This window comes from Salmo salar, chromosome ssa15, assembly GCF_905237065.1.
Source record: "Salmo salar chromosome ssa15, Ssal_v3.1, whole genome shotgun sequence".
In the NCBI taxonomy this organism is placed as follows: domain Eukaryota; kingdom Metazoa; phylum Chordata; class Actinopteri; order Salmoniformes; family Salmonidae; genus Salmo; species Salmo salar.
The window spans coordinates 100708401-100736392 of NC_059456.1; the positions used below are offsets into that span (position 1 = coordinate 100708401).

A 27992-nucleotide genomic window follows, 5' to 3' on the forward strand; every position below is an offset into this window, starting at 1 on the left:
CATCCAGTCCAGTGCTCATCCATGTCAGTGCTCATCCATGTCAGTGCTCATCCATGCCAGTGCTCATCCAGGTCAGTGCTCATCCAGGCCGGTGCTCATCCAGGTCAGTGCTCATCCAGGCCAGTGCTCATCCAGGCCAGTGCTCATCCATGCCAGTGCTCATCCAGGCCAGGGCTCATCCATGTCAGTGCTCATCCATGTCAGTGCTCATCCAGGTCAGTGCTCATCCAGGCCAGTGCTCATCCATGTCAATGCTCATCCAGGCCAGTGCTCATCCATGTCAGTGCTCATCCATGTCAGTGCTCATCCATGTCAGTGCTCATCCAGGCCAGTGCTCATCCATGTCAATGCTCATCCAGGCCAGTGCTCATCCAGGTCAGTGCTCATCCATGTCAATGCTCATCCAGGCCAGTGCTCATCCAGGCCAGTGCTCATCCAGGTCAGTGCTCATCCATGTCAATGCTCATCCAGGCCAGTGCTCATCCAGGCCAGTGCTCATCCATGTCAGTGCGCAACCTGTCATCAAACACAGTCCTCCATTTTGGCAATCAACAAAAAAAGAGAGAGGTTTTTTATTTATTTTTATTTCTGGCAACCCATAGCCTACAGTGTATGGCATCTACACACATATAGACACAGACAGCATACAGTGTATGCAGTGGCGACCTGTCATTCAGGGCAGGGCACAGCCCCACCTGTTTTGAGCCCCACATGATATTTTTTTTTTGGGGGGGGGCTTGCCTGTTTTGCATGTTATTTTGGCATACATATGTGTCACATATCAGTTTGTAAACAATGTAAAACAATTATATATCATTGAGTTAGTAAAGCCGCATACAAACAGGCAGCTCCAAAATGCAGGTGTTTCAGCTTATCTCAGTGCTTTCTGTGGTGATGGGGCAGGCCAGCAGAAAATAGGAGCATTGCACCGTGATTGGCTCAGCAATGCACCGTGAATGGCTCAGTGTTCTGTCACTCATGGGGACACTGTCACCCGCCTTTAGTAAGGGTAGACACCAAGAATGTGAGCCCTTTGGGTGCTGCCATAGAGTTACATTAGAAGTGCCCTTCCAGGAAGGCTCATGGTCATTGGCCACAGATAAAATTACGTCAAATCATGTTATATCTACAGTAGCTTTGATTGGACTGATCATGTCAACGTCATACTTTCAAAATCTTAGCTTAGAAGATAAGCCTACGGAGCTGTTCAGGCTCTGATCAGGCCCTACACCCAAACAAGGGCACTCCGTTCATCCACCTCTGGCCTGCTCGCCTCCCTACCTCTGAGGAAGCACAGTTCCCGCTCAGCCCAGTCAAAACTGTTCGCTGCTCTGGCACCCCAATGGTGGAACAAGCTCCCTCACGACGCCAGGACAGCGGAGTCAATCACCACCTTCCGGAGACACCTGAAACCCCACCTCTTCAAGGAATACCTGGGATAGGATAAAGTAATCCTTCTAACCCCCCCCCCCCCTTAAAAGATTTAGATGCACTATTGTAAAGTGGTTGTTCCACTGGATATTATAAGGTGAATGCACCAATTTGTAAGTCGCTCTGGATAAGAGCGTCTGCTAAATGACTTAAATGTAAATGTAAATAAATTATAGATAAAATGTATCGGTGCTCATCGGCCATTGGACATAAACATTACACAAGTTGGAAATCGTAAATTCAACAATGAGTGGTTTGGAAGGAATCAGTGACAGTGGCTAACTGCACGTTTTGAACGGTCATCCAACTCGGAATTGTAAATCTTTTTTTTTGATGACAAAATTTGCCAACGAAGGACCGCCGCGCACAACAAGGTGAGTCCAAAAATATCTTATAGGCTGCTGCATAAATGATGTAATATGCCATGGAGATATGGTCAGCCATATCAGCTAGGTTTTTTAAAAAGGCAGTAAATGAGGCTGAATGAACTGTTTAGCTGCCAGACAAGGCTCCGCTGATAGCCAGGTATAGTGGTGGGAAGGATTCACTCCATGGTGCTGGAAAGAAAGCTCTGCTGTTGGGACAGCTTTATGTAGGCCCTAACAGGGCACCGTTTGTCACCGTTATAGTGCAATTCATGTATTGTTAAGTGTTGTTGTGTAGTGGCTTTGCTGGCATGCATCTAAAACATTTTTCTTTGTTGAGTTTGCCCCACCAAGATTTACATGCTAAAATCGCCAATGAGTGTACGGCACCTACACACATATAGAAACAGACATAGAATACAGTGTATGGCATCTACACACATATAGACACAGACATAGAATACAGTGTATACACATATAGACACACATATAGACATAGACACTCACACGTTTGTTTTACTACCATTGTGGGGACCAAACAATTGATTCCCATTAAAAATCCTATTTTCCCTAACCCTAATTCTAACCCTAACTCTAATTGTAACCCTAAACCTAACCAAGTTATGCGTAAATCATAGTCCACAGATGCTAGAGCGCGAAAGTCCGGAGTCCCATTGTGACATAGCGACAGGGTTCTGAGACCATGATCCAAGGGGACGCACAGCCCGAAACCGCAATTCCCCACAATCTGGTAAACCTCCTCTATTCATTTGAATGTGTTGACAGTTAGAGAAATTGCTTGAGCTACGCTGAGAATTCGAAAAGTATGAAAGGTCCAATATTCTACAACACTCCTGTGCGTACACGTTTTGGACTCATTTTTCCTTGTGGGGACCTGCGAAATCTCCCCAGTTGTCAGAATTTTTCTTGTTTTACTATTCGTGGGAAGACGGATGGACTTCTGGTCCCCACAAGAATAGTAAAACCAAACACAAACACACACACACACACACTAATAAATGCAAGCGACAGATACTATTGTCTATAATTCTTTATTAATGTTTTTTTTTATTTTTTATTGATAACATTCAAATGGTTGATACGCCCACAATAACTGACATCACTTCTCTAGTTTATGACACTGACACAGGAACATGGGAACAAACACAGAGTCACAATTTCAGCCCAACTACAGAGTTAACTTCCAAAAGATAACAGGAGACCCAGAGAACACATAGCCCAGGGTTGTCCTGATTTACAAAACAATCGTAGCAAAGGAACAACCACCTCTACAAAAGTAACACAAATCCTTACTATCTATCATTGTGGAAGTGCTTGTAATTTTGGAAGTTTGTAATTTCCAAAAGGATATTAATCATCTGACTGCCTAGAAAAGCGCCGGTAAAAATAGCTCATCTCTGTAAAAATGGTCTAGCAGGACAACCCTTGGCTGTGGATTTTGTCACTAACTCTATGTACTTTTTTTTGTTGAACTTTTCTTTAATACAACAACAATAACACTGTTCTTTAATACAAATATGTACAGAGGCTTCAACTTGTTTAAAAAATAATGCCCTACACACTAATGCATTATCTATAATAAAGTTTATTTTCATTTGATTTTTCCTTCACAGAAACTGTCCATGCAGTTTGGTACCTGAATCATCGTAATTAGGTCACAGTTTCTTTACCATTATAACATATTGATGTTTTGTGTCTCTGTAACAGCATGAATGTGTCACCACGGCAACAGTTGTAGTATCTTCTCCTGCCTGCCTGTCAAAGACATATTTAATCAGCTTTTTTAGAATAGCCCCCCAACCCTCTGAAAAAGGTGTCTTCACCCCTGCCAACCTCTTGAGCAGGATTTGAACCAGCTTCTTCAAATGTAAACATACCTTTGCTTGCAATGAGTGGAGCGAGAAAGGCACACATGATAAAAGCACACAGCTATAAGCTACAGTATCTATAGAGGGAGTTTGGTTTTGGTTTGATTAGCTCAATGACACATTCTACCATTCTACTAGACATGCCTTTATGCCTTTCATGTGATCTACTTCCATTTTTTTCTTACATTTTTGAGTTTCTGAATTGGATGAGAATGTTTTGAAGTATAGGCACCTAATGATTGGGTTCCTCCCTTGTCTTTCCCTGAAGAGAACAGAATCAGGGGACCATTCTCAGGGGCCTCCAGATGTGTACAGCACCTAGCTCGGAATAGGGAACTTTGGGATATCTTTCCTCGTGTTCACAGGGTACTCGACTGTGGCCCTGCCTGTCCTCCCTTTAACTGGTGGAGGAGACCAGGAAAGAGAAGACACGGGATCTCTGTGTATCCTGGCCTATCACAGACTGACATATTAGGTCTTTTTTCTTTATATGTACCATTATTCAGGGAGATTCACAGGTATGTGATCATTGTTTATCAGAGCAAACAGACACACTGTGCTTTCATATGCAACACTGTACTTTTACAACCACTACATGAGACCACATCATTCACAACTATCAACTGAAATGGATAGTTTCACATGCCATGTTACAATCACATGCCATGTTACAATCACATGCCATGGTACAATATGTCATCCATCTTCCTCCATCACGTTTCATCCGCAGACATGAACGTTATCATACATTTAGTCAAATGTAGTTTCACGCAGCATTACCTTGGTTGGAGTAACGTGACCATGTATTTTACCGACCTGTCAAACATCCTAGTCAGTGCCAATGGGACACAGTCCAGCTTCAGTGCTTCTATCCCGTCACAATAGACCATTTAGAAAATACTGAACCATTACAAATACAGAAGACATAAACTCCTTATATGAAGAATATGTCCTTCACTCACTATCAAATGGAAAAGCTGTTGTTGTTAACCCTCTTGATTACATTGAGTTCTGTACCTATCTTTATAAATGTGTTGGACTGTCATTTTGCTATTTAATCTCTGTATCTCAGTGCTGTTCAACTAGTTTAAAAGGGGTCATGCCATATCAAATAAGATACGAGAATAATCACAACCTTAATACTCTCGTAGTGTTGTATGCTCATGCACTAAAGGGAGGACGAAGAATAAGCTACTTTCTTAACTAAATGCATCAAGAACTCCTTCCTGAGTAAAGGTTACACAATACAGAAGGGGAGAAGCCATTAAAAGGTTTTGACAATCTGAGTAATGGACACATATTTATGCAACAAACACCTCTTCCAAACCAAGAGGGAGACCTCTAATGCTGCAAATCAATCTCCACTCCCACACGTTCCTCTCTTTTCACTTGGAGGGCTTTGATCCAATCCCTGCTATCGCCGCAAGCTTTGGCTAATGCCCTAGTATCGTATTATTATGTAGATTTAGTCAGTTCTTTCCAGTAACCTGCGAGCCAAACTCTGTTTCCCGTCTATGAAAACAATAGATGGGTTGGACAAAATGCTTGGTCTGAAAAGTATTACTGGCATGTATAAAAACACGATAGCATCAATTGAATCAACCCCACGGACACTGATGCAAAGGGCATTCTACATATCAGTCTTTAGATGTACATGAAATATAACAAAACAGGTCAAATATGCAGTTCTTTGTTTCTTCTGCTGGGGTTGAATACCGGTACTTTGCTAGTGACCATAACCCAGTGTGTTCTAAAAAGTCCATACTCAAATGCTCGCATTTTCAATGGTTTTTAAAAAAGTGCCCAAGAGAGTTTCATTACACTGGCTAAAAGCTAATTACTCCATCCATGCCCACTAGGTTACCTCATCAGATTATCACAGGGTCTCCCACGAGGCTACCTCATCCTATTATCACAGGGTCTCCCACTAGGCTACCTCATCATATTATCACAGGGTCTCCCACTAGGTTACCTCATCATATTATCACAGGGTCTCCCACTAGGCTACCTCATCATATTATCACAGGGTCTCCCACTAGGTTACCTCATCATATTATCACAGGGTCTCCCACTAGGCTACCTCATCATATTATCACAGGGTCTCCCACTAGGTTACCTCATCAGATTATCACAGGGTCTCCCACTAGGCTACCTCATCATATTATCACAGGGTCTCCCACTAGGTTACCTCATCAGATTATCACAGGGTCTCCCACTAGGCTACCTCATCATATTATCACAGGGTCTCCCACTAGGTTACCTCATCATATTATCACAGGGTCTCCCACTAGGCTACCTCATCATATTATCACAGGGTCTCCCACTAGGTTACCTCATCATATTATCACAGGGTCTCCCACTAGGCTACCTCATCATATTATCACAGGGTCTCCCACTAGGCTACCTCATCATATTATCACAGGGTCTCCCACTAGGCTACCTCATTATATTATCACAGGGTCTCCCACTAGGCTACCTCATCATATTATCACAGGGTCTCCCACTAGGCTACCTCATTATATTATCACAGGGTCTCCCACTAGGCTACCTCATCATATTATCACAGGGTCTCCCACTAGGCTACCTCATCATATTATCACAGGGTCTCCCACTAGGCTACCTCATCAGATTATCACAGGGTCTCCCACTAGGTTACCTCATCAGATTATCACAGGGTCTCCCACTAGGCTACCTCATCAGATTATCACAGGGTCTCCCACTAGGTTACCTCATCATATTATCACAGGGTCTCCCACTAGGCTACCTCATCAGATTATCACAGGGTCTCCCACTAGGCTACCTCATTATATTATCACAGGGTCTCCCACTAGGCTACCTCATCATATTATCACAGGGTCTCCCACTAGGCTACCTCATCATATTATCACAGGGTCTCCCACTAGGCTACCTCATCAGATTATCACAGGGTCTCCCACTAGGTTACCTCATCAGATTATCACAGGGTCTCCCACTAGGCTACCTCATCAGATTATCACAGGGTCTCCCACTAGGTTACCTCATCATATTATCACAGGGTCTCCCACTAGGCTACCTCATCAGATTATCACAGGGTCTCCCACTAGGCTACCTCATTATATTATCACAGGGTCTCCCACTAGGCTACCTCATCAGATTATCACAGGGTCTCCCACTAGCTGCAACAGATCACTCAGAGCAAGTACTACACTTTCCCTATTGGCTTTTTAACATTGTGATCCGTGTTTAAAAACTCCTCTCAGTGGGCTGACATGATCATAACCTTATCATAACGACACAGTACTGCACAATATAGAGCCAATGTGACTACTATGAAGAGTCCTCTATACATGAACTCACTCACATGACACTTGAACAAAGAGCCAACCATTTAGTTAAAACGACAGTCATTTCAGATTCATTACAACAGACATTAGCATTTACAACATGTCGACTTTGGGTCCTTGAAAAAGCACTATATAAGTCCCATGTATTATTATTATTATTATTATTATCATCATGTCTGGATCAAGGATAGAGAAGAAAAGGAAACCTAAAAAACAATGACAGTTTTGTTGAGTATCTTTAACACCACAGTCATAACCACCTCCAGTCGTCACAACTCTCAGACAACTACTGTTCCTTTGATAAGTTAATACAAGAGAAAAATAGTCAACAATTACACTGGAAAAATATATGTATGTTTCTATTCATATATATATAGCATTTTAAACTCTATTTATACAGAATGTATATATAGTGTACTTATGGCCATCTTGGCAAAGAAACAAAGGCATCTGAAACAATCCCAACTCTCGGTCTGATGCCCTGGTCGTGTCATGTGACCAGACATCGTACATGGCAGAATGCAAAGAATCAGGAAAGAAACTGAGTGGTAGTGGCACTTTGTGCGTCAACAAATGTCATCTACAATAAGGCTACAAGGGCGTAGAAGTGTATGTGATATAAATTGTCAAAGAAGTCATCCTCCTTGATGGTTTAGTTTTTCCTTGAAGATGTGTTTTGGACCAAGACATCCAGTTTAGATGGAACACTTCTGGAACAGAGCTCTATGGAGCTTCTGCTCAACACATTGAGAGAAAATAATGAAAAGAGAAAAATAATTTATCAAAAGGCATTAAAACATCTACAGTACATTAAAGATGTTTTGGGTAAGCCAGTGTTGGCCGCTACAAAGCGCTTGGAGAGGTAACATTTGATCCTTATATCTGTCTATTTTCTTGGTCTTCATTTTTCCTGACAAAAAGCAAATAAATCATCGATGACACAAAGCCACTCTGACACCAACAGAACAGTGATTGCTTTCGTTGGTTATTTTGCTTTTACAACTGCTGGTATATCTAGGAAAGCCTAAGTAATCAAACAATATTCTATTTATTCTTTCTGAGAATGGTTTTTAATTTTATTTAAATATTAGCAATGGACTTTAAGACTACTGATACCCATCACAACACACACATAAATAGCAAAATAAATATACAATCATATCAATATTTAATATTAAATAAATAATAAATACATACTTTCTTTTTAAGCCGTGGGTATCTGAAGATACTTTACAGATAAAGGAAATAACATAAATGAAGGAGAAAACTTTTATAAAATTATCAAAACTTTGTCAGTTATAAAATATTTGCAATTAAAAATGTTTACAAATTATTTAAAATAAAATAAGATATATAAAATAATCAAGTGTGGACAGTTGTCTATATAGCTTTTTAAATATTGATGTAGAAGACTCCCTATTTTAAATCTTTATGGCCATGATAGACCAGCAGGGTTGCATTTTTTGATTTACTAAATATAAAGTTTAAAAAAATTAATAAATAGACCAAATCAAATAAATACACATACAATTACAATACATCACAATTTGCGCATTCACAAATTTAAATAATTTATATAACAATAAATATTGTACCACAAACTAACAGGAATAGACAAGTGTGCACTCTATTACCATCATCATTCAGTTCAAAGAAAGAAGGCTGCATCTGTTGCTCTCAGATCTTCCATCAGAAATATAGAGAAGGTTGTTGATTTTCAGTAGAGGAAAAAGAAACCAGTGATTTGTGACTTAATCTTCGCTGTTTTCCTCTGAATTGAGACAAGACATGGAGTCATGTTGACATCTTGCTGCAGTAACAACACTAAGCACATTAACCATTGCTCAAGAAGACCCCAGAGTTCAGGGATTCTCCATTCACTTCTACTCGATAGGAGTGCTGCAGTGCTCAGTATCACACACTACCCACTCATACACAAGCACTCTCACCTTATCCTGCCCCAGAACAACATTTCTGAAGCCTTTGTGTCTTTTCTGGGACACAATGTGGACAGTTTTCCAGTGGGTTTTCTTCACCTCATACCATCTGACATCATACCACTACTTCCATCCTTCGTTCTTTCTTTCTTTCTTTCTTCTCCAAATTGTTGCTGAACTAAAGCTTGAATTACAGTATGAATTGGGACAGTCAAAAAGATGCCTCCAAAACACAGATGCCTCCAAAACACAGATGCCTCCAAAACACAGATGCCTCCAAAACACAGATGCCTCCAAAACAGGACATACATGAAAACGATGAAGGTAACATAAAACAAAGAAACAAAACCCCAGATATATATTTTGTTCATCAATTCAAACCAAAGGAATTGGTTCCATTCCACTTCCTCCTTCCAATCCCAGCAGCAGCATGTTTGGATTTTGGTCCTAGTTACGTTTTCTTCTTTACAGAATGCTCCCTGGGATTAATTTAAGTTGCCATTTATAAAACCTGAATGCCCTTTTTGTATTCGTATTCTCTTTAAATATACTCTAGTCTCTTGACGCCATCTCTCTCCTTTTACATGTTTTCACTCTTCTTCCTCGTGGAGGTTTTCACACCTTGATGCTCTTCACAGCCTTGTTGATGCTCTCCAGAAGCGCCTTGTTCTCCGGGTTCTGGAAGCGTTCCTTATTGGTGTACATGTCAGTCAGGGTGCTCACGTATCTGTCGAAATTCTGCTCAGTGATTGGCTCCTGCTGTGATGCGAAAAACAAGGAATTTTGTTTGTGTTAGTGTGTCTGTGTGTTTGTGTGTCTGTGTGTTTGTGTGTCTGTGTGTTTGTGTTAGTGTGTTTGTGTTAGCGTGTTAGTTTCTGTTCAGTGTGTGTATTAATATGTGTCTGCATGTTCGAGACTCGGCCACAGCTTTATCAGTACTGTATGTAACTGTATATAAATTGTATATAACTCACCATGTGTGGGATGCGTATGTTGGCCAGGCTGCGGATCAGGGCGTGGCTGAGGCCAGATAACTCCATGAAGAGCGTCTCGTTCTGCTCCTCAATCAGCTTGTTCTCCACCTCAATGTTCTTCAGGTTCTTCTCCATGGATAAGATCTGCACCACAGCACAACAGTTATTTACACATACAGTATATAGATTTACTTGAGCTCAGGCATTTTACAATAAATAACAATGTAGGGGGTATGAGGTTTTAAAACATGAGCATGTACACACACACACGTGCACGCACACGCACACACACACACACACACACACACACACACACACACACACACACACACACACACACACACACACACACACACACACACACACACAAACACCTGTGTCTGCAGGTTCACCATGTCTGTCTCCATCTCGTTGTTGGTCTCATTGAGCTCATTGATCTCCTTGTTGAGTTGCTTGATGTCCTCGTCATTATTCAGAACTACAGGATGGAAGGGAAGAGATAATTGAGATGCATAAGGTTATAAGAGGGGAGATGAGAAATGGGCCATCCTAGCTTGATAAACTGTACCCAGCTAGCACATAATGTAGTGAGAACCATATGTTTCTTAAAGCTTGGTGAGAGCGTGGTTGTCCTGTGGTTATTTTACGTACAACCTTCCCACAATGTTCTGGGAATGGTGCAGGATAGTCGCATGGTGTTGGAACGTTCTCAGCACGTATAAGGAACTTGACGAAACATTTATATTTTCTTAATATTTCATTACTTGAACAGAACGTTTCCTAAAAGTTCAAACATGTTGTTGACATTTAATTAACATGTTGGTAATGTTTTAGGAACGAACGTTCTCCAACTGGTTTGACATTGGGAATGTTCTCAAATAGTTAAGAGAACGTTAAGAAACAACGTTCTCCTTTGAGAATTTGAGTATTTCAGCGTACCGTTTCCTCCAGGTTTCCTCGTGGTTCTATTTAAAGTACAGTTCTCAAATTGTTCCAAGAACCATAAGAAAACTTTCCATAAAAACCACAAGAAAACTTTAGTAACATTCAGAGAAAGTTCTAAGAATGTTATTTAAAAACATATACATTCCTGTCGCAGAATCAACAAAACTCTCTCTTGTTAAGTGTGTTCAGGTGTGTTGGCCGCGCCCACTAATTGATCTTAATGAGTGCTTGTTTCCTTTAAAACGGGGTCTGTTTGAATAGACTATAATGAACAGCTTTGTATGCATAAAAAACATGGCATGCCAGCTCCCTCCTGGTGGCGCAGTGGACTAATTCCATGGATAGAGAACAGAAGATTATAGGTCTGAATCTCACTGATGCCATGCCACAATAAAATAATTATGTTTGCATGATTAATGTCAAAGGAAAATCATTTCCATGTGTCCTATCCAATGATGTATATATATATATATATATATACTCTAGATGACTAATAGGGGGTGCTGTGTTGAAGCCACCACACCTCTATCTTGGCACTCCTCCACCGTTGTAAAACATATTTTGGAAGCTAAAGAAATGCATTATCCTCTCTCTTGTTAAGTGTGTTCAGGTGTGTTGGCCGTGTGTAGGCTAATGCGATTATCATGAGGTTGTATTAACAAGAACATTTCCCACTACAACAACAAAAATACTTAAATACATGTCATTTTGACATTTAATTGAAATAATGTAGAATTCCATTCATTCCTTTGAAGGACTGCTCCTACTGGGGAGTACCAATATGGCCGACCAGTGGCTTCAAAGCCTCTCAATGGCCAATACCTACAGTAGCATCAGCAATCCAGAGTTTATATACATCACTGGTTCTATCTGTGCCTGGAGTTTAAAAAAAAGTTAGCCCCAAAATAAGCAAGCAGTGTTATTAAAAGTCTTAATGAAACATTCAGTGAATGTTTTAAGGAAGTTATTCAAAAACCTCTAAATGACCTATAATTGATAAAACCTCCCAGAAAAACTTTTAAGGAACCAGAGTAAAACGTTCTCAGAACCTCTCTGCTACCAAAGATAAGCGTTCCCAGAACATAGAGGTTCACATAGAGGTTCACTTCTTTTCTCAGAACTAAAAAAAATGTTCAGTTTAATGTATGACTTCGTTCCCACAACCAATGTAAAACCAAAAGCATACGTTACCACAACTTCCAAGGAACCAAATGTGCTAGCTGGGTATTGGCTAGACATTGACTGTCACATAAAGGTATTCCCTATTCAGTTGTGCTTTTACCGTCGCTGGCCCTGAACTTGGTGCTCAGGTATTCATCTCCAGGGATCTTGGTTTTCTTTCTGGCAAAGGAGGCTCTGGGACAGCCAGAGAGACTACAAACAGGAGGAATAAAGATGGTCAATTTAATCAAGTTGAGTATTTATAACCATGAATGAACCACAAAATTATACATTTAGATTTGTAACTCAATCAGTGGTAATCATTTGTCTGTCAGCTGTCCTGTGTTCTGTGTTGTGATTGGTCCGTACCTGCGGTGTGTGAGGAAGGTGCCCTGTGTTCTGTGTTTTGATTTGTCCATACCTGCGGTGTGTGAGGAAGCTGGCCTGTGTTCTGTGTTGTGATTGGTCCTTACCTGCGATGTGTGAGAAAGCTGCCCTGTGTTCTGTGTTGTGACTGGTCCGTACCTGCGGTGTGTGAGGAAGCTGCCGTTGGCGTGTCCTGATCCATCACAGCCGGGGGTGGGGCAGTTGGGGGCCTCTGTCTTGAAGGCCTTCCAGGAGAAAGGGTTACCGTTGAGCATCCCCTCCTTCTGCCTGCGGGCAGCTAGCGGGCACCCATAGGCACTGCGATGAGTGGCGTACTTCCCACTGATGTGACCCAGGCTGTCACAGCCAGGCACGGGGCATCTGTAGGGAAGAGAGGGAGGGGAAGAGAGGGAGGGGAAGAGAGGGAAGGGAAGAGAGGGAAGGGAAGAGAGGGAGGGGAAGAGAGGGAAGGGAAGAGAGGGAGGGGAAGAGAGGGAGGGGAAGAGAGGGAGGGGAAGAGAGGGAAGGGAAGAGAGGGAGGGGAAGAGAGGGAGGGGAAGAGAGGGAAAAGAAGAGAGGGAAGGGAAGAGAGGGAGGGGAAGAGAGGGAAGGAAGAGAGGGAAGGGAAGAGAGGGGGGAAGAGAGGGAGGGGAAGAGAGGGAAGGAAGAGAGGGAAGGGAAGAGAGGGGGGGAAGAGAGGGAAGGGAAGAGAGGGAAGGGAAGAGAGGGGGAAGAGAGGGAGGGGAAGAGAGGGAAGGGAAGAGAGGGAGGGGAAGAGAGGGAGGGAAGAGAGGGAAAAGAAGAGAGGGAAGGGAAGAGAGGGAGGGGAAGAGAGGGAGGGGAAGAGAGGGAGGGGAAGAGAGGGAAGGGAAGAGAGGGAGGGGAAGAGAGGGAGGGAAGAGAGGGAAAAGAAGAGAGGGAGGGGAAGAGAGGGGAGGAAGAGAGGGAGGGAAGAGAGGGGGGAAGAGAGGGAGGGGAAGAGAGGGAGGGGAAGAGAGGGAGGGAAGAGAGGGAAGAGAAGAGAGGGAGGGGAAGAGAGGGGGGGAAGAGAGGGAGGGGAAGAGAGGGAAGGGAAGAGAGGGAGGGAAGAGAGGGAGGGGAAGAGAGGGAAGGGAAGAGAGGGAAGGAAGAGAGGGAAGGGAAGAGAGGGAGGGGAAGAGAGGGGGGAAGAGAGGGGAAGGGAAGAGAGGGAAGGGAAGAGAGGGAGGGGAAGAGAGGGAAGGAAGAGAGGGAAGGGAAGAGAGGGAAGGGAAGAGAGGGAGGGGAAGAGAGGGAAGGGAAGAGAGGGAAGGGAAGAGAGGGAAGGGAAGAGAGGGAGGGGAAGAGAGGGAAGGGAAGAGAGGGAAGGGAAGAGAGGGAAGAGAAGAGAGGGAGGGGAAGAGAGGGAAGGGAAGAGAGGGAGGGGAAGAGAGGGAAGGGAAGAGAGGGAGGGGAAGAGAGGGAGGGGAAGAGAGGGAGGGGAAGAGAGGGAAGAGAAGAGAGGGAGGGGAAGAGAGGGAAGGGAAGAGAGGGAGGGGAAGAGAGGGAAGGGAAGAGAGGGAGGGGAAGAGAGGGAGGGGAAGAGAGGGAAGGGAAGAGAGGGAGGGGAAGAGAGGGAAGGGAAGAGAGGGAAGAGAAGAGAGGGAGGGGAAGAGAGGGAAGGGAAGAGAGGGAGGGGAAGAGAGGGAGGGGAAGAGAGGGAGGGGAAGAGAGGGAAGAGAAGAGAGGGAGGGGAAGAGAGGGAGGTGTAACGTTAGTATATCTATAGATATGAGACTCATAGAGAGAGATGGGATGGAAAGCACAAGGTGAACGGTACATATAGTTATAACATAATGTCAAATATTTAGTACATATATGTAAGACTGCCATTACAGTATCTAGTACTATTTCACTATGGGTCCAAAAACATGGCCGATTAAAAAAGAAAGTGTTACTTTTCCGCCGTAGGTTTGACATTATAGGTACCCTACTATAGGTAGAACAACTTGTTGCATGGCATCATGTTGTGGTTTCATAACCAAGCAAGCACATTCAACAAACACAGACGCCAAGGTCTTTTATTGGCTGTCGTCAACAAACAGTTAGAGTTGACGACAATTTCTGAGAAATGCGAGATGTAATCATTTTTTTGATGGTGGCGGGGACATGTGATCTACACTGCAATACACTACAATGAACTACAGTACTATGAGTTAGCACAGGCAGCGCAGTGCGTCTCAGGCAGGTGTGATGTCATCTCTAGGAGACAGACTGGGGACAGGTCATCCTGCCTCTGCACGGAGGTCAGGGTGACTGCCTTAACTTTTTGAAAGTGACTTTTACCGTATATCTTAATTGGAAGAAAAAAGGGCCGTGTCTTTCTTTAGTGGTACGAACTTTAAGAGCTCGGAGTCCTCCTTGTCGTCCTTGGTGGGAGTTGTTTTTAATCCACCTTTCTTGGCACGCGGGCACCCAGACAAACTGAAAACAGAAAGTATGAAGCCGATAAAAAAAGGGTGGAAAAACACCTTGAACAATCGTCTTTTATGGTGGTGACGTTTTTGTTTGACAAAGGGATGGAACATTATATGGAAGCATCTTAATGTTTTGATTCGAATGCCGAAAGAAAGTACAAAAAAAATAAAAGAAACCAAACAGCTATTTGAAATCCAACAAAGTAGTAAACAAAAAAAACAAACATAAGCATATACATTTAAAAAAAATTATAATAATAATTTTCACAATTGTGTGTATGAGTCCTGCCTGAAACTACAGTGATCTCTTTCTAAGCTTCTCTGGCCTTGTGTCTGTGTGTGTGTGTGTGAGAGAGAGAGAGAGAGAGAGAGAGAGAGAGAGAGAGAGAGGAGAGAGAGAGAGAGAAGGTCGTTTTGCGACTGTTTCTCATATGAGATGGAAGGTAGGTAGGGATGGTGGACGTAGGTTGGTAGTTCACTGATGAGCTCTGTACCTTCTGTGGGAGGCGTAGTTTCCAGTGTTATGTCCTGAACCATCACATCCTGGAGTGGGGCATCTGGGAAATCAAGGGAACAGGTTAAATGTCAGCACACCAACAAATAGAACCGCTACATTTGCACCATAACAACCGATGTGTGTGAGGGTGTAGGAGTAGTGTTTTTTATGTGGAGATGGGGGCAGGAGAATTACAAGGGCAGATGCAGCAACAGTAGCGTTAGCAGTCCCAGTAAAAACAGCAGAAATAGAAGGAAATAGAATTTAGCATTGAGCCAATGAATTGAATAAGGGGAAAGCCCAGTTGGAAACGGACATACTTGAGCTCAGCAGAGTGGGCCGCCATGAGGGAACGAAGACTCTTATCAGCAAGAGGACAGCCAGACAGACTGAAGGGAGAGAGAGGAGAGAGAAAGAGAGGGAGAAGAGAAAGAGAAGAGAAAGCGTGAGGGAGGTAAAATCAAAGATAGAACATAATTCAAGGTCATTGGAAAAGTATTTTGAAAATAGAAAACAGCCATGAAGGAAAATGTTCTATTATTGATGCAATCTTCATCTAAATCAGTAGGTAGCCACCGTGCTTCCTGTATACAGTGTGACTACATCATTCGGGACCTGTGCTATATAGAGGAGCATACCATACCTGCGATGGGATGCATAGTTTCCAGTGATGTGGCCACTGCCGTCACAGCCAGGAGTGGGGCACCTGGAGACAGAAATAGAGAGGATAGGAAAGGAAAGGAGGTAGGAGAGGATAGGAGGAGAGGAAAGGAGAGAGGAGAGAAGAGAGGAACAGAGAAGAGAGGGGAGGAGAGTAGAGGGGAGGAGAGGAACATAGAGGAGAGGGAGGGAGTAGAGGAGAGGAGAGGGGAGGAGGAGAGAGGAGGAGAGAGGAGAGGAAAGGAGAGGAGAGGGGAGGAGGGGAACAGAGAGGAGAGGAGAGAGAAGGAGAGAGGAGAGGAATGGAGAGGAGAGGGGAGGAGGGGAACAGAGAGGAGAGGAGAGAGAAGGAGAGAGGAGAGGAATGGTGAATGACAGTATCTCAGGGGAAAGGGAGAGAGAAACGTGGTGGACTAAAAGGATTCTTTGTGCAGCCGCTCCTCCAAGGGGAATAGACAAACTCTTAGAAAAAAGGGTTCCAAAAGGGTTCTGCAGCTGTCCCCATAGGAAAACCATTTTTGGTTCCAAGTAGAACCTTCCGTGGAAAGGGTTCTACATGGAAGCCAAAAGGGTTCTACCTGGAACCAAAATAGGTTCTTCAAAGGGTTCCCCTATGGGGACAGAAGAAGAACCCTTTCTGGTGCTAGATAACACCTTTATTTCTAGGACTGTAGATCATTGACTTACAGGAGCAGATCTTTCTTGCAGTCCTTGGGTTGTTGGAACTGGACCTTGAAGTTTGGGGTGGTGACCTCTCCAGGGTACTTCCTCTCCTGGGGGTAGTCCTGCATCAGGTCCATGTCCTCAGGGTCGGACGAGGCAAACGACCGCACTGTGTGGTGCTCCAGCTGTGCAATCAAATGGAAATAAGAAGATTAGAGGACACATCCGATCCTTTAGTACACACGAGCCTCCATGATCTTAACGAGGAGAAGAGGAAAGGAAGGATGACGAAGATAGTAGAGAACAGACCTCCTCTACATCCTCCTCTCGCTGGCGGTTGGGTTTGGTGTAGTCCAGAGGCTCCTCCCAGTGTTCCTGTTTGTAGGCGTGGCCTGTGTGGGGCGAGGTCATGCCACTGCTGCCCCCGTGGTGCAGGGAGGAAGAGGAGGAAGGGTCTGGGGAGCACAACCCAGGGCTGGAACCCTCTCGTTTGACGGGCTTCTTCATGCTCAGGTCCAGAGTGCCATTTTCATCCACCCCGATGTCCTGCAGAGGGAAAAGATAGTGGTGATGACAATCACAATCACATAACATTGACACACCACAGTCTATCACATACAAGTCTATCCCCAGTGATCTTGATGCACCACCTGTCTCTGTTAGACACGTCTGTAATCTCCAATGTACAATGGACATAACATTGCCAACAGTGCTGTTCAAGCACCATTTATTTTGGCAGATCGTCTAAAGGGGGGGACCAGGGAAACAGGCCTTCTCTTTAGTGTTAATATGAAATGGGTTGTAGAGGAGCCAGAGAAATCAAAGTGGGGAGCCGTGGCACGGAGGCTGTGGGGAGAGAGAGAGAAACGGGCCCTGGTCCCAGAACGGTCCCTGGCTGATTAGCACTGTGCTACTGAACTGCTATGGCCATTCATCTTCTCCTTTTATCCCCCCAACACCATGTCAGGAAATCGAAAAATGATGAAGCAGTCACTCTCCCTGCCAAGGCAAAAAGCTTTTAAAAAGTCACAATATGGGGGAGAGTGCTGCTACAATTACACCTCCTGTGCACAGATAGACAGAGAGGGAGGAAAAGAGGAGGGAGGGAGGAACAGAGAGAGAGAGAGAGACAGAGAGACAGAGAGAGAGAGAGAGAGAGAGAGAGAGAGAGAGAGAGAGAGAGAGAGAGAGAGAGAGAGAGAGAGAGAGAGAGAGAGAGAGAGAGAGAGAGAGAGAGCGATCCGTCCGGAAGATAATGGAAAAAGACTACCTGGTGCAGCATAATACATGGAACTGGCAGCTGGCCGGATTCAACAACAGCATGAAAAAGATGGAGGGATAGAAAACAAGAGAAGAGAGCGATGATGCAACCACACCTCAACATTATCCTCTTGCTTTGAACTAATGCCACCTACTGTTACATTAATGTATTGGCTTGGCAGTGGGTGATCGTTAGGCTTTAGGTGTCTCGGACAGCGGTTTTCAACCTGTGGTCAGCGGGGTTACTGCATGTGGTCCACTAAAATATAAATTTTTTAGAATAGATTTTTAGAATTTTTTTCTTAAAGAAGTAATAACAGTTGGGAGTATTAATCATATTATAAGCAAATTTACATTACTTTCACAACGCAAATAGTTCATTTTAATAATGATATGCCTTTAATCTGTTACATTCACTGTTAAAATTTACTCCAAGATATTTTAGGTATTTTATGTAAAAAAATTCTGCTCCTCACATCTCCCCTGTGGAAACCTGCAGTAAATTCATGAGTGATCTTGACGAAGAGCAGGGCCCATGTTAAAGAAAGTTAAAGAAAGATTCAATTAAAAAAAAAATATATATAAAAGGTGTCATAAAGATGATAGGAGGTCTACAGTACTGTGCCTTGACCTAGTGAAGGTTGTTATAGAGGTGAGGTTGCTATAGTGATAGGAGGTCTACAGTACAGTGCCTTGCTGAGCTAGTGAAGGTTGTTATAGAGGTGAGGTTGCTATAGTGATAGGAGGTCTACAGTACAGTGCCTTGCTGACCTAGTGAAGGTTGTTATAGACGTGAGGTTGCTATAGTGATAGGAGGTCTACAGTACAGTGCCTTGCTGAGCTAGTGAAGGTTGTTATAGAGGTGAGGTTGCTATAGTGATAGGAGGTCTACAGTACAGTGCCTTGCTGACCTAGTGAAGGTTGTTATAGACGTGAGGTTGCTATAGTGATAGGAGGTCTACAGTACAGTGCCTTGACCTAGTGAAGGTTGTTATAGAGGTGAGGTTGCTATAGTGATAGAAGAACTACAGTACAGTGCCTTGCTGACCTAGTGAAGGTTGTTATAGAGGTGAGGTTGCTATAGTGATAGGAGGTCTACAGTACAGTGCCTTGCTGACCTAGTGAAGGTTGTTATAGAGGTGAGGTTGCTATAGTGATAGGAGAACTACAGTACAGTGCCTTGCTGACCTAGTGAAGGTTGTTATAGAGGTGAGGTTGCTATAGTGATAGGAGGTCTACAGTACTGTGCCATGCTGACCTAGTGAAGGTTGTTATAGAGGTGAGGTTGCTATAGTGATAGGAGGTCTACAGTACAGTGCCTTGACCTAGTGAAGGTTGTTATAGAGGTGAGGTTGCTATAGTGATAGGAGGTCTACAATACAGTGCCTTGACCTAGTGAAGGTTGTTATAGAGGTGAGGTTGCTATAGTGATAGGAGGTCTACAGTACAGTGCCTTGACCTAGTGAAGGTTGTTATAGAGGTGAGGTTGCTATAGTGATAGAAGAACTACAGTACAGTGCCTTGCTGACCTAGTGAAGGTAGTTATAGAGGTGAGGTTGCTATAGTGATAGGAGGTCTACAGTACAGTGCATTGCTGACCTAGTGAAGGTTGTTATAGAGGTGAGGTTGCTATAGTGATAGGAGGTCTACAGTACTGTGCCATGCTGATCTAGTGAAGGTTGTTATAGAGGTGAGGTTGCTATAGTGATAGGAGGTCTACAGTACAGTGCATTGCTGACCTAGTGAAGGTTGTTATAGAGGTGAGGTTGCTATAGTGATAGGAGGTCTACAGTACTGTGCCATGCTGATCTAGTGAAGGTTGTTATAGAGGTGAGGTTGCTATAGTGATAGGAGGTCTACAGTACAGTGCCTTGACCTAGTGAAGGTTGTTATAGAGGTGAGGTTGCTATAGTGATAGGAGGTCTACAGTACAGTGCCTTGCTGAGCTAGTGAAGGTTGTTATAGAGGTGAGGTTGCTATAGTGATAGGAGGTCTACAGTACAGTGCCTTGACCTAGTGAAGGTTGTTATAGAGGTGAGGTTGCTATAGTGATAGGAGATCTACAGTACAGTCCCTTGACCTAGTGAAGGTTGTTATAGAGGTGAGGTTGCTATAGTGATAGGAGATCTACAGTACAGTGCCTTGACCTAGTGAAGGTTGTTATAGAGGTGAGCTTGCTATAGTGATAGGAGGTCTACAGTACAGTGCCTTGACCTAGTGAAGGTTGTTATAGAGGTGAGGTTGCTATAGTGATAGAAGAACTACAGTACAGTGCCTTGCTGACCTAGTGAAGGTTGTTATAGAGGTGAGGTTGCTATAGTGATAGGAGATCTACAGTACAGTGCCTTGACCTAGTGAAGGTTGTTATAGAGGTGAGCTTGCTATAGTGATAGGAGAACTACAGTACAGTGCCTTGCTGACCTAGTGAAGGTTGCTATAGAGGTGAGGTTGCTATAGTGATAGGAGGTCTACAGTACAGTGCCTTGACCTAGTGAAGGTTGTTATAGAGGTGAGGTTGCTATAGTGATAGGAGGTCTACAGTACAGTGCCTTGCTGAGCTAGTGAAGGTTTTTATAGAGGTGAGGTTGCTATAGTGATAGGAGGTCTACAGTACAGTGCCTTGCTGAGCTAGTGAAGGTTGTTATAGAGGTGAGCTTGCTATAGTGATAGGAGGTCTACCTTTCAGTGCCTTGACCTAGTGAAGGTTGTTATAGAGGTGAGGTTGCTATAGTGATAGAAGAACTACAGTACAGTGCCTTGCTGAGCTAGTGAAGGTTGTTATAGAGGTGAGGTTGCTATAGTGATAGGAGATCTACAGTACAGTGCCTTGACCTAGTGAAGGTTGTTATAGAGGTGAGGTTGCTATAGTGATAGAAGAACTACAGTACAGTGCCTTGCTGACCTAGTGAAGGTTGTTATAGAGGTGAGGTTGCTATAGTGATAGGAGGTCTACAGTACAGTGCCTTGACCTAGTGAAGGTTGTTATAGAGGTGAGCTTGCTATAGTGATAGGAGGTCTACAGTACAGTGCCTTGACCTAGTGAAGGTTGTTATAGAGGTGAGGTTGCTATAGTGATAGGAGGTCTACAGTACAGTGCCTTGCTGAGCTAGTGAAGGTTTTTATAGAGGTGAGGTTGCTATAGTGATAGGAGGTATAAAGTACAGTGCCTTGACCTAGTGAAGGTTGTTATAGAGGTGAGGTTGCTATAGTGATAGAAGAACTACAGTACAGTGCCTTGCTGACCTAGTGAAGGTTGTTATAGAGGTGAGGTTGCTATAGTGATAGGAGGTCTACAATACAGTGCCTTGCTGACCTAGTGAAGGTTGTTATAGAGGTGAGGTTGCTATAGTGATAGGAGGTCTACAGTACAGTGCCTTGACCTAGTGAAGGTTGTTATAGAGGTGAGGTTGCTATAGTGATAGGAGGTCTACAGTACAGTGCCTTGCTGACCTAGTGAAGGTTGTTATAGAGGTGAGGTTGCCATAGTGATAGGAGGTCTACAGTACAGTGCCTTGCTGACCTAGTGAAGGTTGTTATAGAGGCGAGGTTGCTATAGTGATAGGAGGTCTACAGTACAGTGCCTTGCTGACCTAGTGAAGATTGTTATAGAGGTGAGGTTGCTATAGTGATAGGAGGTCTACAGTACTGTGCCATGCTGACCTAGTGAAGGTTGTTATAGAGGTGAGGTTGCTATAGTGATAGGAGGTCTACAGTACAGTGCCTTGACCTAGTGAAGGTTGTTATAGAGGTGAGGTTGCTATAGTGATAGGAGGTCTACAGTACAGTGCCTTGCTGACCTAGTGAAGGTTGTTATAGAGGTGAGGTTGCTATAGTGATAGAAGAACTACAGTACAGTGCCTTGCTGACCTAGTGAAGGTTGTTATAGAGGTGAGGTTGCTATAGTGATAGGAGGTCTACAGTACAGTGCCTTGACCTAGTGAAGGTTGTTATAGAGGTGAGCTTGCTATAGTGATAGGAGGTCTACAGTACAGTGCCTTGACCTAGTGAAGGTTGTTATAGAGGTGAGGTTGCTATAGTGATAGAAGTACTACAGTACAGTGCCTTGCTGAGCTAGTGAAGGTTGTTATAGAGGTGAGGTTGCTATAGTGATAGGAGGTCAACAGTACAGTGCCTTGCTGACCTAGTGAAGGTTGTTATAGAGGTGAGGTTGCTATAGTGATAGAAGAACTACAGTACAGTGCCTTGCTGACCTAGTGAAGGTTGTTATAGAGGTGAGGTTGCTATAGTGATAGGAGGTCTACAGTACAGTGCCTTGACCAAGTGAAGGTTGTTATAGAGGTGAGGTTGCTATAGTGATAGAAGAACTACAGTACAGTGCCTTGCTGACCTAGTGAAGGTTGTTATAGAGGTGAGGTTGCTATAGTGATAGGAGGTCTACAGTACAGTGCCTTGCTGACCTAGTGAAGATTGTTATAGAGGCGAGATTGCTATAGTGATAGGAGGTCTACAGTACAGTGCCTTGCTGACCTAGTGAAGGTTGTTATAGAGGCGAGATTGCTATAGTGATAGGAGGTCTACAGTACAGTGCCTTGCTGACCTAGTGAAGGTTGTTATAGAGGTGAGGTTGCTATAGTGATAGAAGAACTACAGTACAGTGCCTTGCGACCTAGTGAAGGTTGTTATAGAGGTGAGCTTGCTATAGTGATAGGAGGTCTACAGTACAGTGCCTTGACCTAGTGAAGGTTGTTATAGAGGTGAGGTTGCTATAATGATAGGAGGTCTACAGTACTGTGCCATGCTGACCTAGTGAAGGTTGTTATAGAGGTGAGGTTGCTATAGTGATAGGAGGTCTACAGTACAGTGCCTTGACCTAGTGAAGGTTGTTATAGAGGTGAGGTTGCTATAGTGATAGGAGGTCTACAGTACAGTGCCTTGCTGAGCTAGTGAAGGTTGTTATAGAGGTGAGGTTGCTATAGTGATAGGAGGTCTACAGTACAGTGCCTTGCTGACCTAGTGAAGGTTGTTATAGAGGTGAGGTTGATATAGTGATAGGAGGTCTACAGTACAGTGCCTTGACCTAGTGAAGGTTGTTATAGAGGTGAGGTTGCTATAGTGATAGGAGAACTACAGTACAGTGCATTGCTGACCTAGTGAAGGTTGTTATAGAGGTGAGGTTGCTATAGTGATAGGAGGTCTACAGTACAGTGCCTTGCTGACCTAGTGAAGGTTGTTATAGAGGTGAGGTTGCTATAGTGATAGGAGAACTACAGTACAGTGCCTTGCTGAGCTAGTGAAGGTTGTTATAGAGGTGAGGTTGCTATAGGTATAGGAGGTCTACAGTACAGTGCCTTGCTGACCTAGTGAAGGTTGTTATAGAGGTGAGGTTGCTATAGTGATAGGAGGTCTACAGTACAGTGCCTTGCTTACCTAGTGAAGGTTGTTATAGAGGTGAGGTTGCTATAGTGATAGGAGGTCTACAGTACTGTGCCATGCTGACCTAGTGAAGGTTGTTATAGAGGTGAGGTTGCTATAGTGATAGGAGTTCTACAGTACAGTGCCTTGACCTAGTGAAGGTTGTTATAGAGGTGAGGTTGCTATAGTGATAGGAGGTCTACAGTACAGTGCCTTGCTGAGCTAGTGAAGGTTGTTATAGAGGTGAGGTTGCTATAGTGATAGGAGGTCTACAGTACAGTGCCTTGCTGACCTAGTGAAGGTTGTTATAGAGGTGAGGTTGATATAGTGATAGAAGAACTACAGTACAGTGCCTTGCTGACCTAGTGAAGGTTGTTATAGAGGTGAGGTTGCTATAGTGATAGGAGGTCTACAGTACAGTGCCTTGACCTAGTGAAGGTTGTTATAGAGGTGAGCTTGCTATAGTGATAGGAGAACTACAGTACAGTGCATTGCTGACCTAGTGAAGGTTGTTATAGAGGTGAGGTTGCTATAGTGATAGGAGGTCTACAGTACTGTGCCATGCTGATCTAGTGAAGGTTGTTATAGAGGTGAGGTTGCTATAGTGATAGGAGGTCTACAGTACAGTGCCTTGACCTAGTGAAAGTTGTTATAGAGGTGAGGTTGCTATAGTGATAGGAGGTCTACAGTACAGTGCCTTGCTGAGCTAGTGAAGGTTGTTATAGAGGTGAGGTTGCTATAGTGATAGGAGGTCTACAGTACAGTGCCTTGACCTAGTGAAGGTTGTTATAGAGTTGAGGTTGCTATAGTGATAGAAGAACTACAGTACAGTGCCTTGCTGACCTAGTGAAGGTTGTTATAGAGGTGAGGTTGCTATAGTGATAGGAGGTCTACAGTACAGTGCCTTGCTGACCTAGTGAAGGTTGTTATAGAGGTGAGGTTGCTATAGTGATAGGAGGTCTACAGTACAATGCCTTGCTGACCTAGTGAAGGTTATTATAGAGGTGAGGTTGCTATAGTGATAGGAGGTCTACAGTACAGTGCCTTGACCTAGTGAAGGTTGTTATAGAGGTGAGGTTGCTATAGTGATAGAAGAACTACAGTACAGTGCCTTGCTGACCTAGTGAAGGTTGTTATAGAGGTGAGGTTGCTATAGTGATAGGAGGTCTACCTTTCAGTGCCTTGACCTAGTGAAGGTTGTTATAGAGGTGAGGTTGCTATAGTGATAGAAGAACTACAGTACAGTGCCTTGCTGACCTAGTGAAGGTTGTTATAGAGGTGAGGTTGCTATAGTGATAGGAGGTCTACAGTACAGTGCCTTGCTGACCTAGTGAAGGTTGTTATAGAGGTGAGGTTGCTATAGTGATAGGAGAACTACAGTACAGTGCCTTGCTGACCTAGTGAAGGTTGTTATAGAGGTGAGGTTGCTATAGTGATAGAAGAACTACAGTACAGTGCCTTGCTGACCTAGTGAAGGTTGTTATAGAGGTGAGGTTGCTATAGTGATAGGAGATCTACAGTACAGTGCCTTGACCTAGTGAAGGTTGTTATAGAGGTGAGCTTGCTATAGTGATAGGAGGTCTACAGTACAGTGCCTTGACCTAGTGAAGGTTGTTATAGAGGTGAGGTTGCTATAGTGATAGAAGAACTACAGTACAGTGCCTTGCTGACCTAGTGAAGGTTGTTATAGAGGTGAGGTTGCTATAGTGATAGGAGGTCTACAGTACAGTGCCTTGACCTAGTGAAGGTTGTTATAGAGGTGAGCTTGCTATAGTGATAGGAGAACTACAGTACAGTGCATTGCTGACCTAGTGAAGTTTGTTATAGAGGTGAGGTTGCTATAGTGATAGGAGGTCTACAGTACTGTGCCATGCTGATCTAGTGAAGGTTGTTATAGAGGTGAGGTTGCTATAGTGATAGGAGGTCTACAGTACAGTGCCTTGACCTAGTGAAGGTTGTTATAGAGGTGAGGTTGCTATAGGTATAGGAGGTCTACAGTACAGTGCCTTGCTGACCTAGTGAAGATTGTTATAGAGGTGAGGTTGCTATAGTGATAGGAGATCTACAGTACAGTGCCTTGACCTAGTGAAGGTTGTTATAGAGGTGAGGTTGCTATAGTGATAGGAGATCTACAGTACAGTGCCTTGACCTAGTGAAGGTTGTTATAGAGGTGAGCTTGCTATAGTGATAGGAGGTCTACAGTACAGTGCCTTGACCTAGTGAAGGTTGTTATAGAGGTGAGGTTGCTATAGTGATAGGAGAACTACAGTACAGTGCCTTGCTGACCTAGTGAAGGTTGTTATAGAGGTGAGGTTGCTAAAGTGATAGGAGGTCTACAGTACTGTGCCATGCTGACCTAGTGAAGGTTGTTATAGAGGTGAGGTTGCTATAGTGATAGGAGGTCTACAGTACAGTGCCTTGACCTAGTGAAGGTTGTTATAGAGGTGAGGTTGCTATAGTGATAGAAGAACTACAGTACAGTGCCTTGCTGACCTAGTGAAGGTTGTTATAGAGGTGAGGTTGCTATAGTGATAGGAGGTCTACAGTACAGTGCCTTGACCAAGTGAAGGTTGTTATAGAGGTGAGCTTTGCTATAGTGATAGGAGGTCTACCTTTCAGTGCCTTGACCTAGTGAAGGTTGTTATAGAGGTGAGGTTGCTATAGTGATAGAAGAACTACAGTACAGTGCCTTGCTGACCTAGTGAAGGTTGTTATAGAGGTGAGGTTGCTATAGTGATAGGAGGTCTACAGTACAGTGCCTTGACCTAGTGAAGGTTGTTATAGAGGTGAGGTTGCTATAGTGATAGGAGAACTACAGTACAGTGCCTTGCTGACCTAGTGAAGGTTGTTATAGAGGTGAGGTTGCTATAGTGATAGGAGGTCTACAGTACAGTGCCTTGACCTAGTGAAGGTTGTTATAGAGGTGAGGTTGCTATAGTGATAGGAGGTCTAGAGTACAGTGCCATGCTGAGCTAGTGAAGGTTTTTATAGAGGTAAGGTTGCTATAGTGATAGGAGGTCTACAGTACAGTGCCTTGACCTAGTGAAGGTTGTTATAGAGGTGAGGTTGCTATAGTGATAGAAGAACTACAGTACAGTGCCTTGCTGACCTAGTGAAGGTTGTTATAGAGGTGAGGTTGCTATAGTGATAGGAGGTCTACAGTACAGTGCCTTGACCTAGTGAAGGTTGTTATAGAGGTGAGGTTGCTATAGTGATAGGAGCTCTACAGTACAGTGCCTTGCTGACCTAGTGAAGGTTGTTATAGAGGTAAGGTTGCTAAAGTGATAGGAGGTCTACAGTACTGTGCCATGCTGACCTAGTGAAGGTTGTTATAGAGGTGAGGTTGCTATAGTGATAGGAGGTCTACAGTACAGTGCCTTGACCTAGTGAAGGTTGTTATAGAGGTGAGGTTGCTATAGTGATAGGAGGTCTACAGTACAGTGCATTGCTGAGCTAGTGAAGGTTTTTATAGAGGTGAGGTTGCTATAGTGATAGGAGGTATAAAGTACAGTGCCGTTGACCTAGTGAAGGTTGTTATAGAGGTGAGGTTGCTATAGTGATAGAAGAACTACAGTACAGTGCCTTGCTGACCTAGTGAAGGTTGTTATAGAGGTGAGGTTGCTATAGTGATAGGAGGTCTACAGTACAGTGCCTTGACCTAGTGAAGGTTGTTATAGAGGTGAGGTTGCTATAGTGATAGGAGGTCTACAGTACAGTGCCTTGCTGACCTAGTGAAGGTTGTTATAGAGGTGAGGTTGCTATAGTGATAGGAGGTCTACAGTACAGTGCCTTGCTGACCTAGTGAAGGTTGTTATAGAGGTGAGGTTGCTATAGTGATAGAAGAACTACAGTACAGTGCCTTGCTGACCTAGTGAAGGTTGTTATAGAGGTGAGGTTGCTATAGTGATAGGAGGTCTACAGTACAGTGCCTTGACCTAGTGAAGGTTGTTATAGAGGTGAGCTTGCTATAGTGATAGGAGGTCTACAGTACAGTGACTTGACCTAGTGAAAGTTGTTATAGAGGTGAGGTTGCTATAGTGATAGAAGTACTACAGTACAGTGCCTTGCTGAGCTAGTGAAGGTTGTTATAGAGGTGAGGTTGCTATAGTGATAGGAGGTCTACAGTACAGTGCCTTGCTAACCTAGTGAAGTTTGTTATAGAGGTGAGGTTGCCATAGTGATAGGAGAACTACAGTACAGTGCCTTGCTGACCTAGTGAAGGTTGTTATAGAGGTGAGGTTGCTATAGTGATAGGAGGTCTACAGTACAGTGCCTTGCTGACCTAGTGAAGGTTGTTATAGAGGTGAGGTTGCTATAGTGATAGGAGGTCTACAGTACAGTGCCTTGCTGACCTAGTGAAGGTTGTTATAGAGGTGAGGTTGCTATAGTGATAGGAGAACTACAGTACAGTGCCTTGACCTAGTGAAAGTTGTTAAAGAGGTGAGGTTGCTATAGTGATAGGAGGTCTACAGTACAGTGCCTTGCTGACCTAGTGAAGGTTGTTATAGAGGTGAGGTTGCTATAGTGATAGGAGGTCTACAGTACAGTGCCTTGCTGACCTAGTGAAGGTTGTTATAGAGGTGAGGTTGCTATAGTGATAGGAGAACTACAGTACAGTGCCTTGCTGAGCTAGTGAAGGTTGTTATAGAGGTGAGGTTGCTATAGTGATAGGAGGTCTACAGTACAGTGCCTTGCTGACCTAGTGAAGTTTGTT

The 27992-nt window shown here is 43.8% G+C and overlaps 1 protein-coding gene across 8 annotated transcripts in view; it reads right to left on the reverse strand.

The window, feature by feature from the left end:
• Positions 1–2832: 2832 nt before the first annotated feature.
• The window catches only part of LOC106572819 (myelin transcription factor 1), a 72140-nt gene continuing 46980 nt past the window's right edge, over positions 2833–27992 (reverse strand). For 6 of the 8 annotated variants that reach the window (XM_045696431.1, XM_045696432.1, XM_014147323.2 and 3 more), the window contains 11 exons: positions 16955–17191; positions 16670–16830; positions 15966–16028; positions 15643–15711; positions 15321–15383; positions 14750–14833; positions 12551–12772; positions 12147–12238; positions 10294–10397; positions 9920–10063; positions 2833–9704 (listed from right to left, as the gene is read on the reverse strand). In XM_045696431.1, the coding sequence (XP_045552387.1) occupies positions 9561–9704; positions 9920–10063; positions 10294–10397; positions 12147–12238; positions 12551–12772; positions 14750–14833; positions 15321–15383; positions 15643–15711; positions 15966–16028; positions 16670–16830; positions 16955–17191 (1383 nt within the window). In that variant the 3' untranslated portion in view covers positions 2833–9560. The remainder of the gene's footprint in view (positions 9705–9919; positions 10064–10293; positions 10398–12146; positions 12239–12550; positions 12773–14749; positions 14834–15320; positions 15384–15642; positions 15712–15965; positions 16029–16669; positions 16831–16954; positions 17192–27992) is intronic. The other 2 variants (XM_045696434.1, XM_045696436.1) reach the window with 2 other exon arrangements.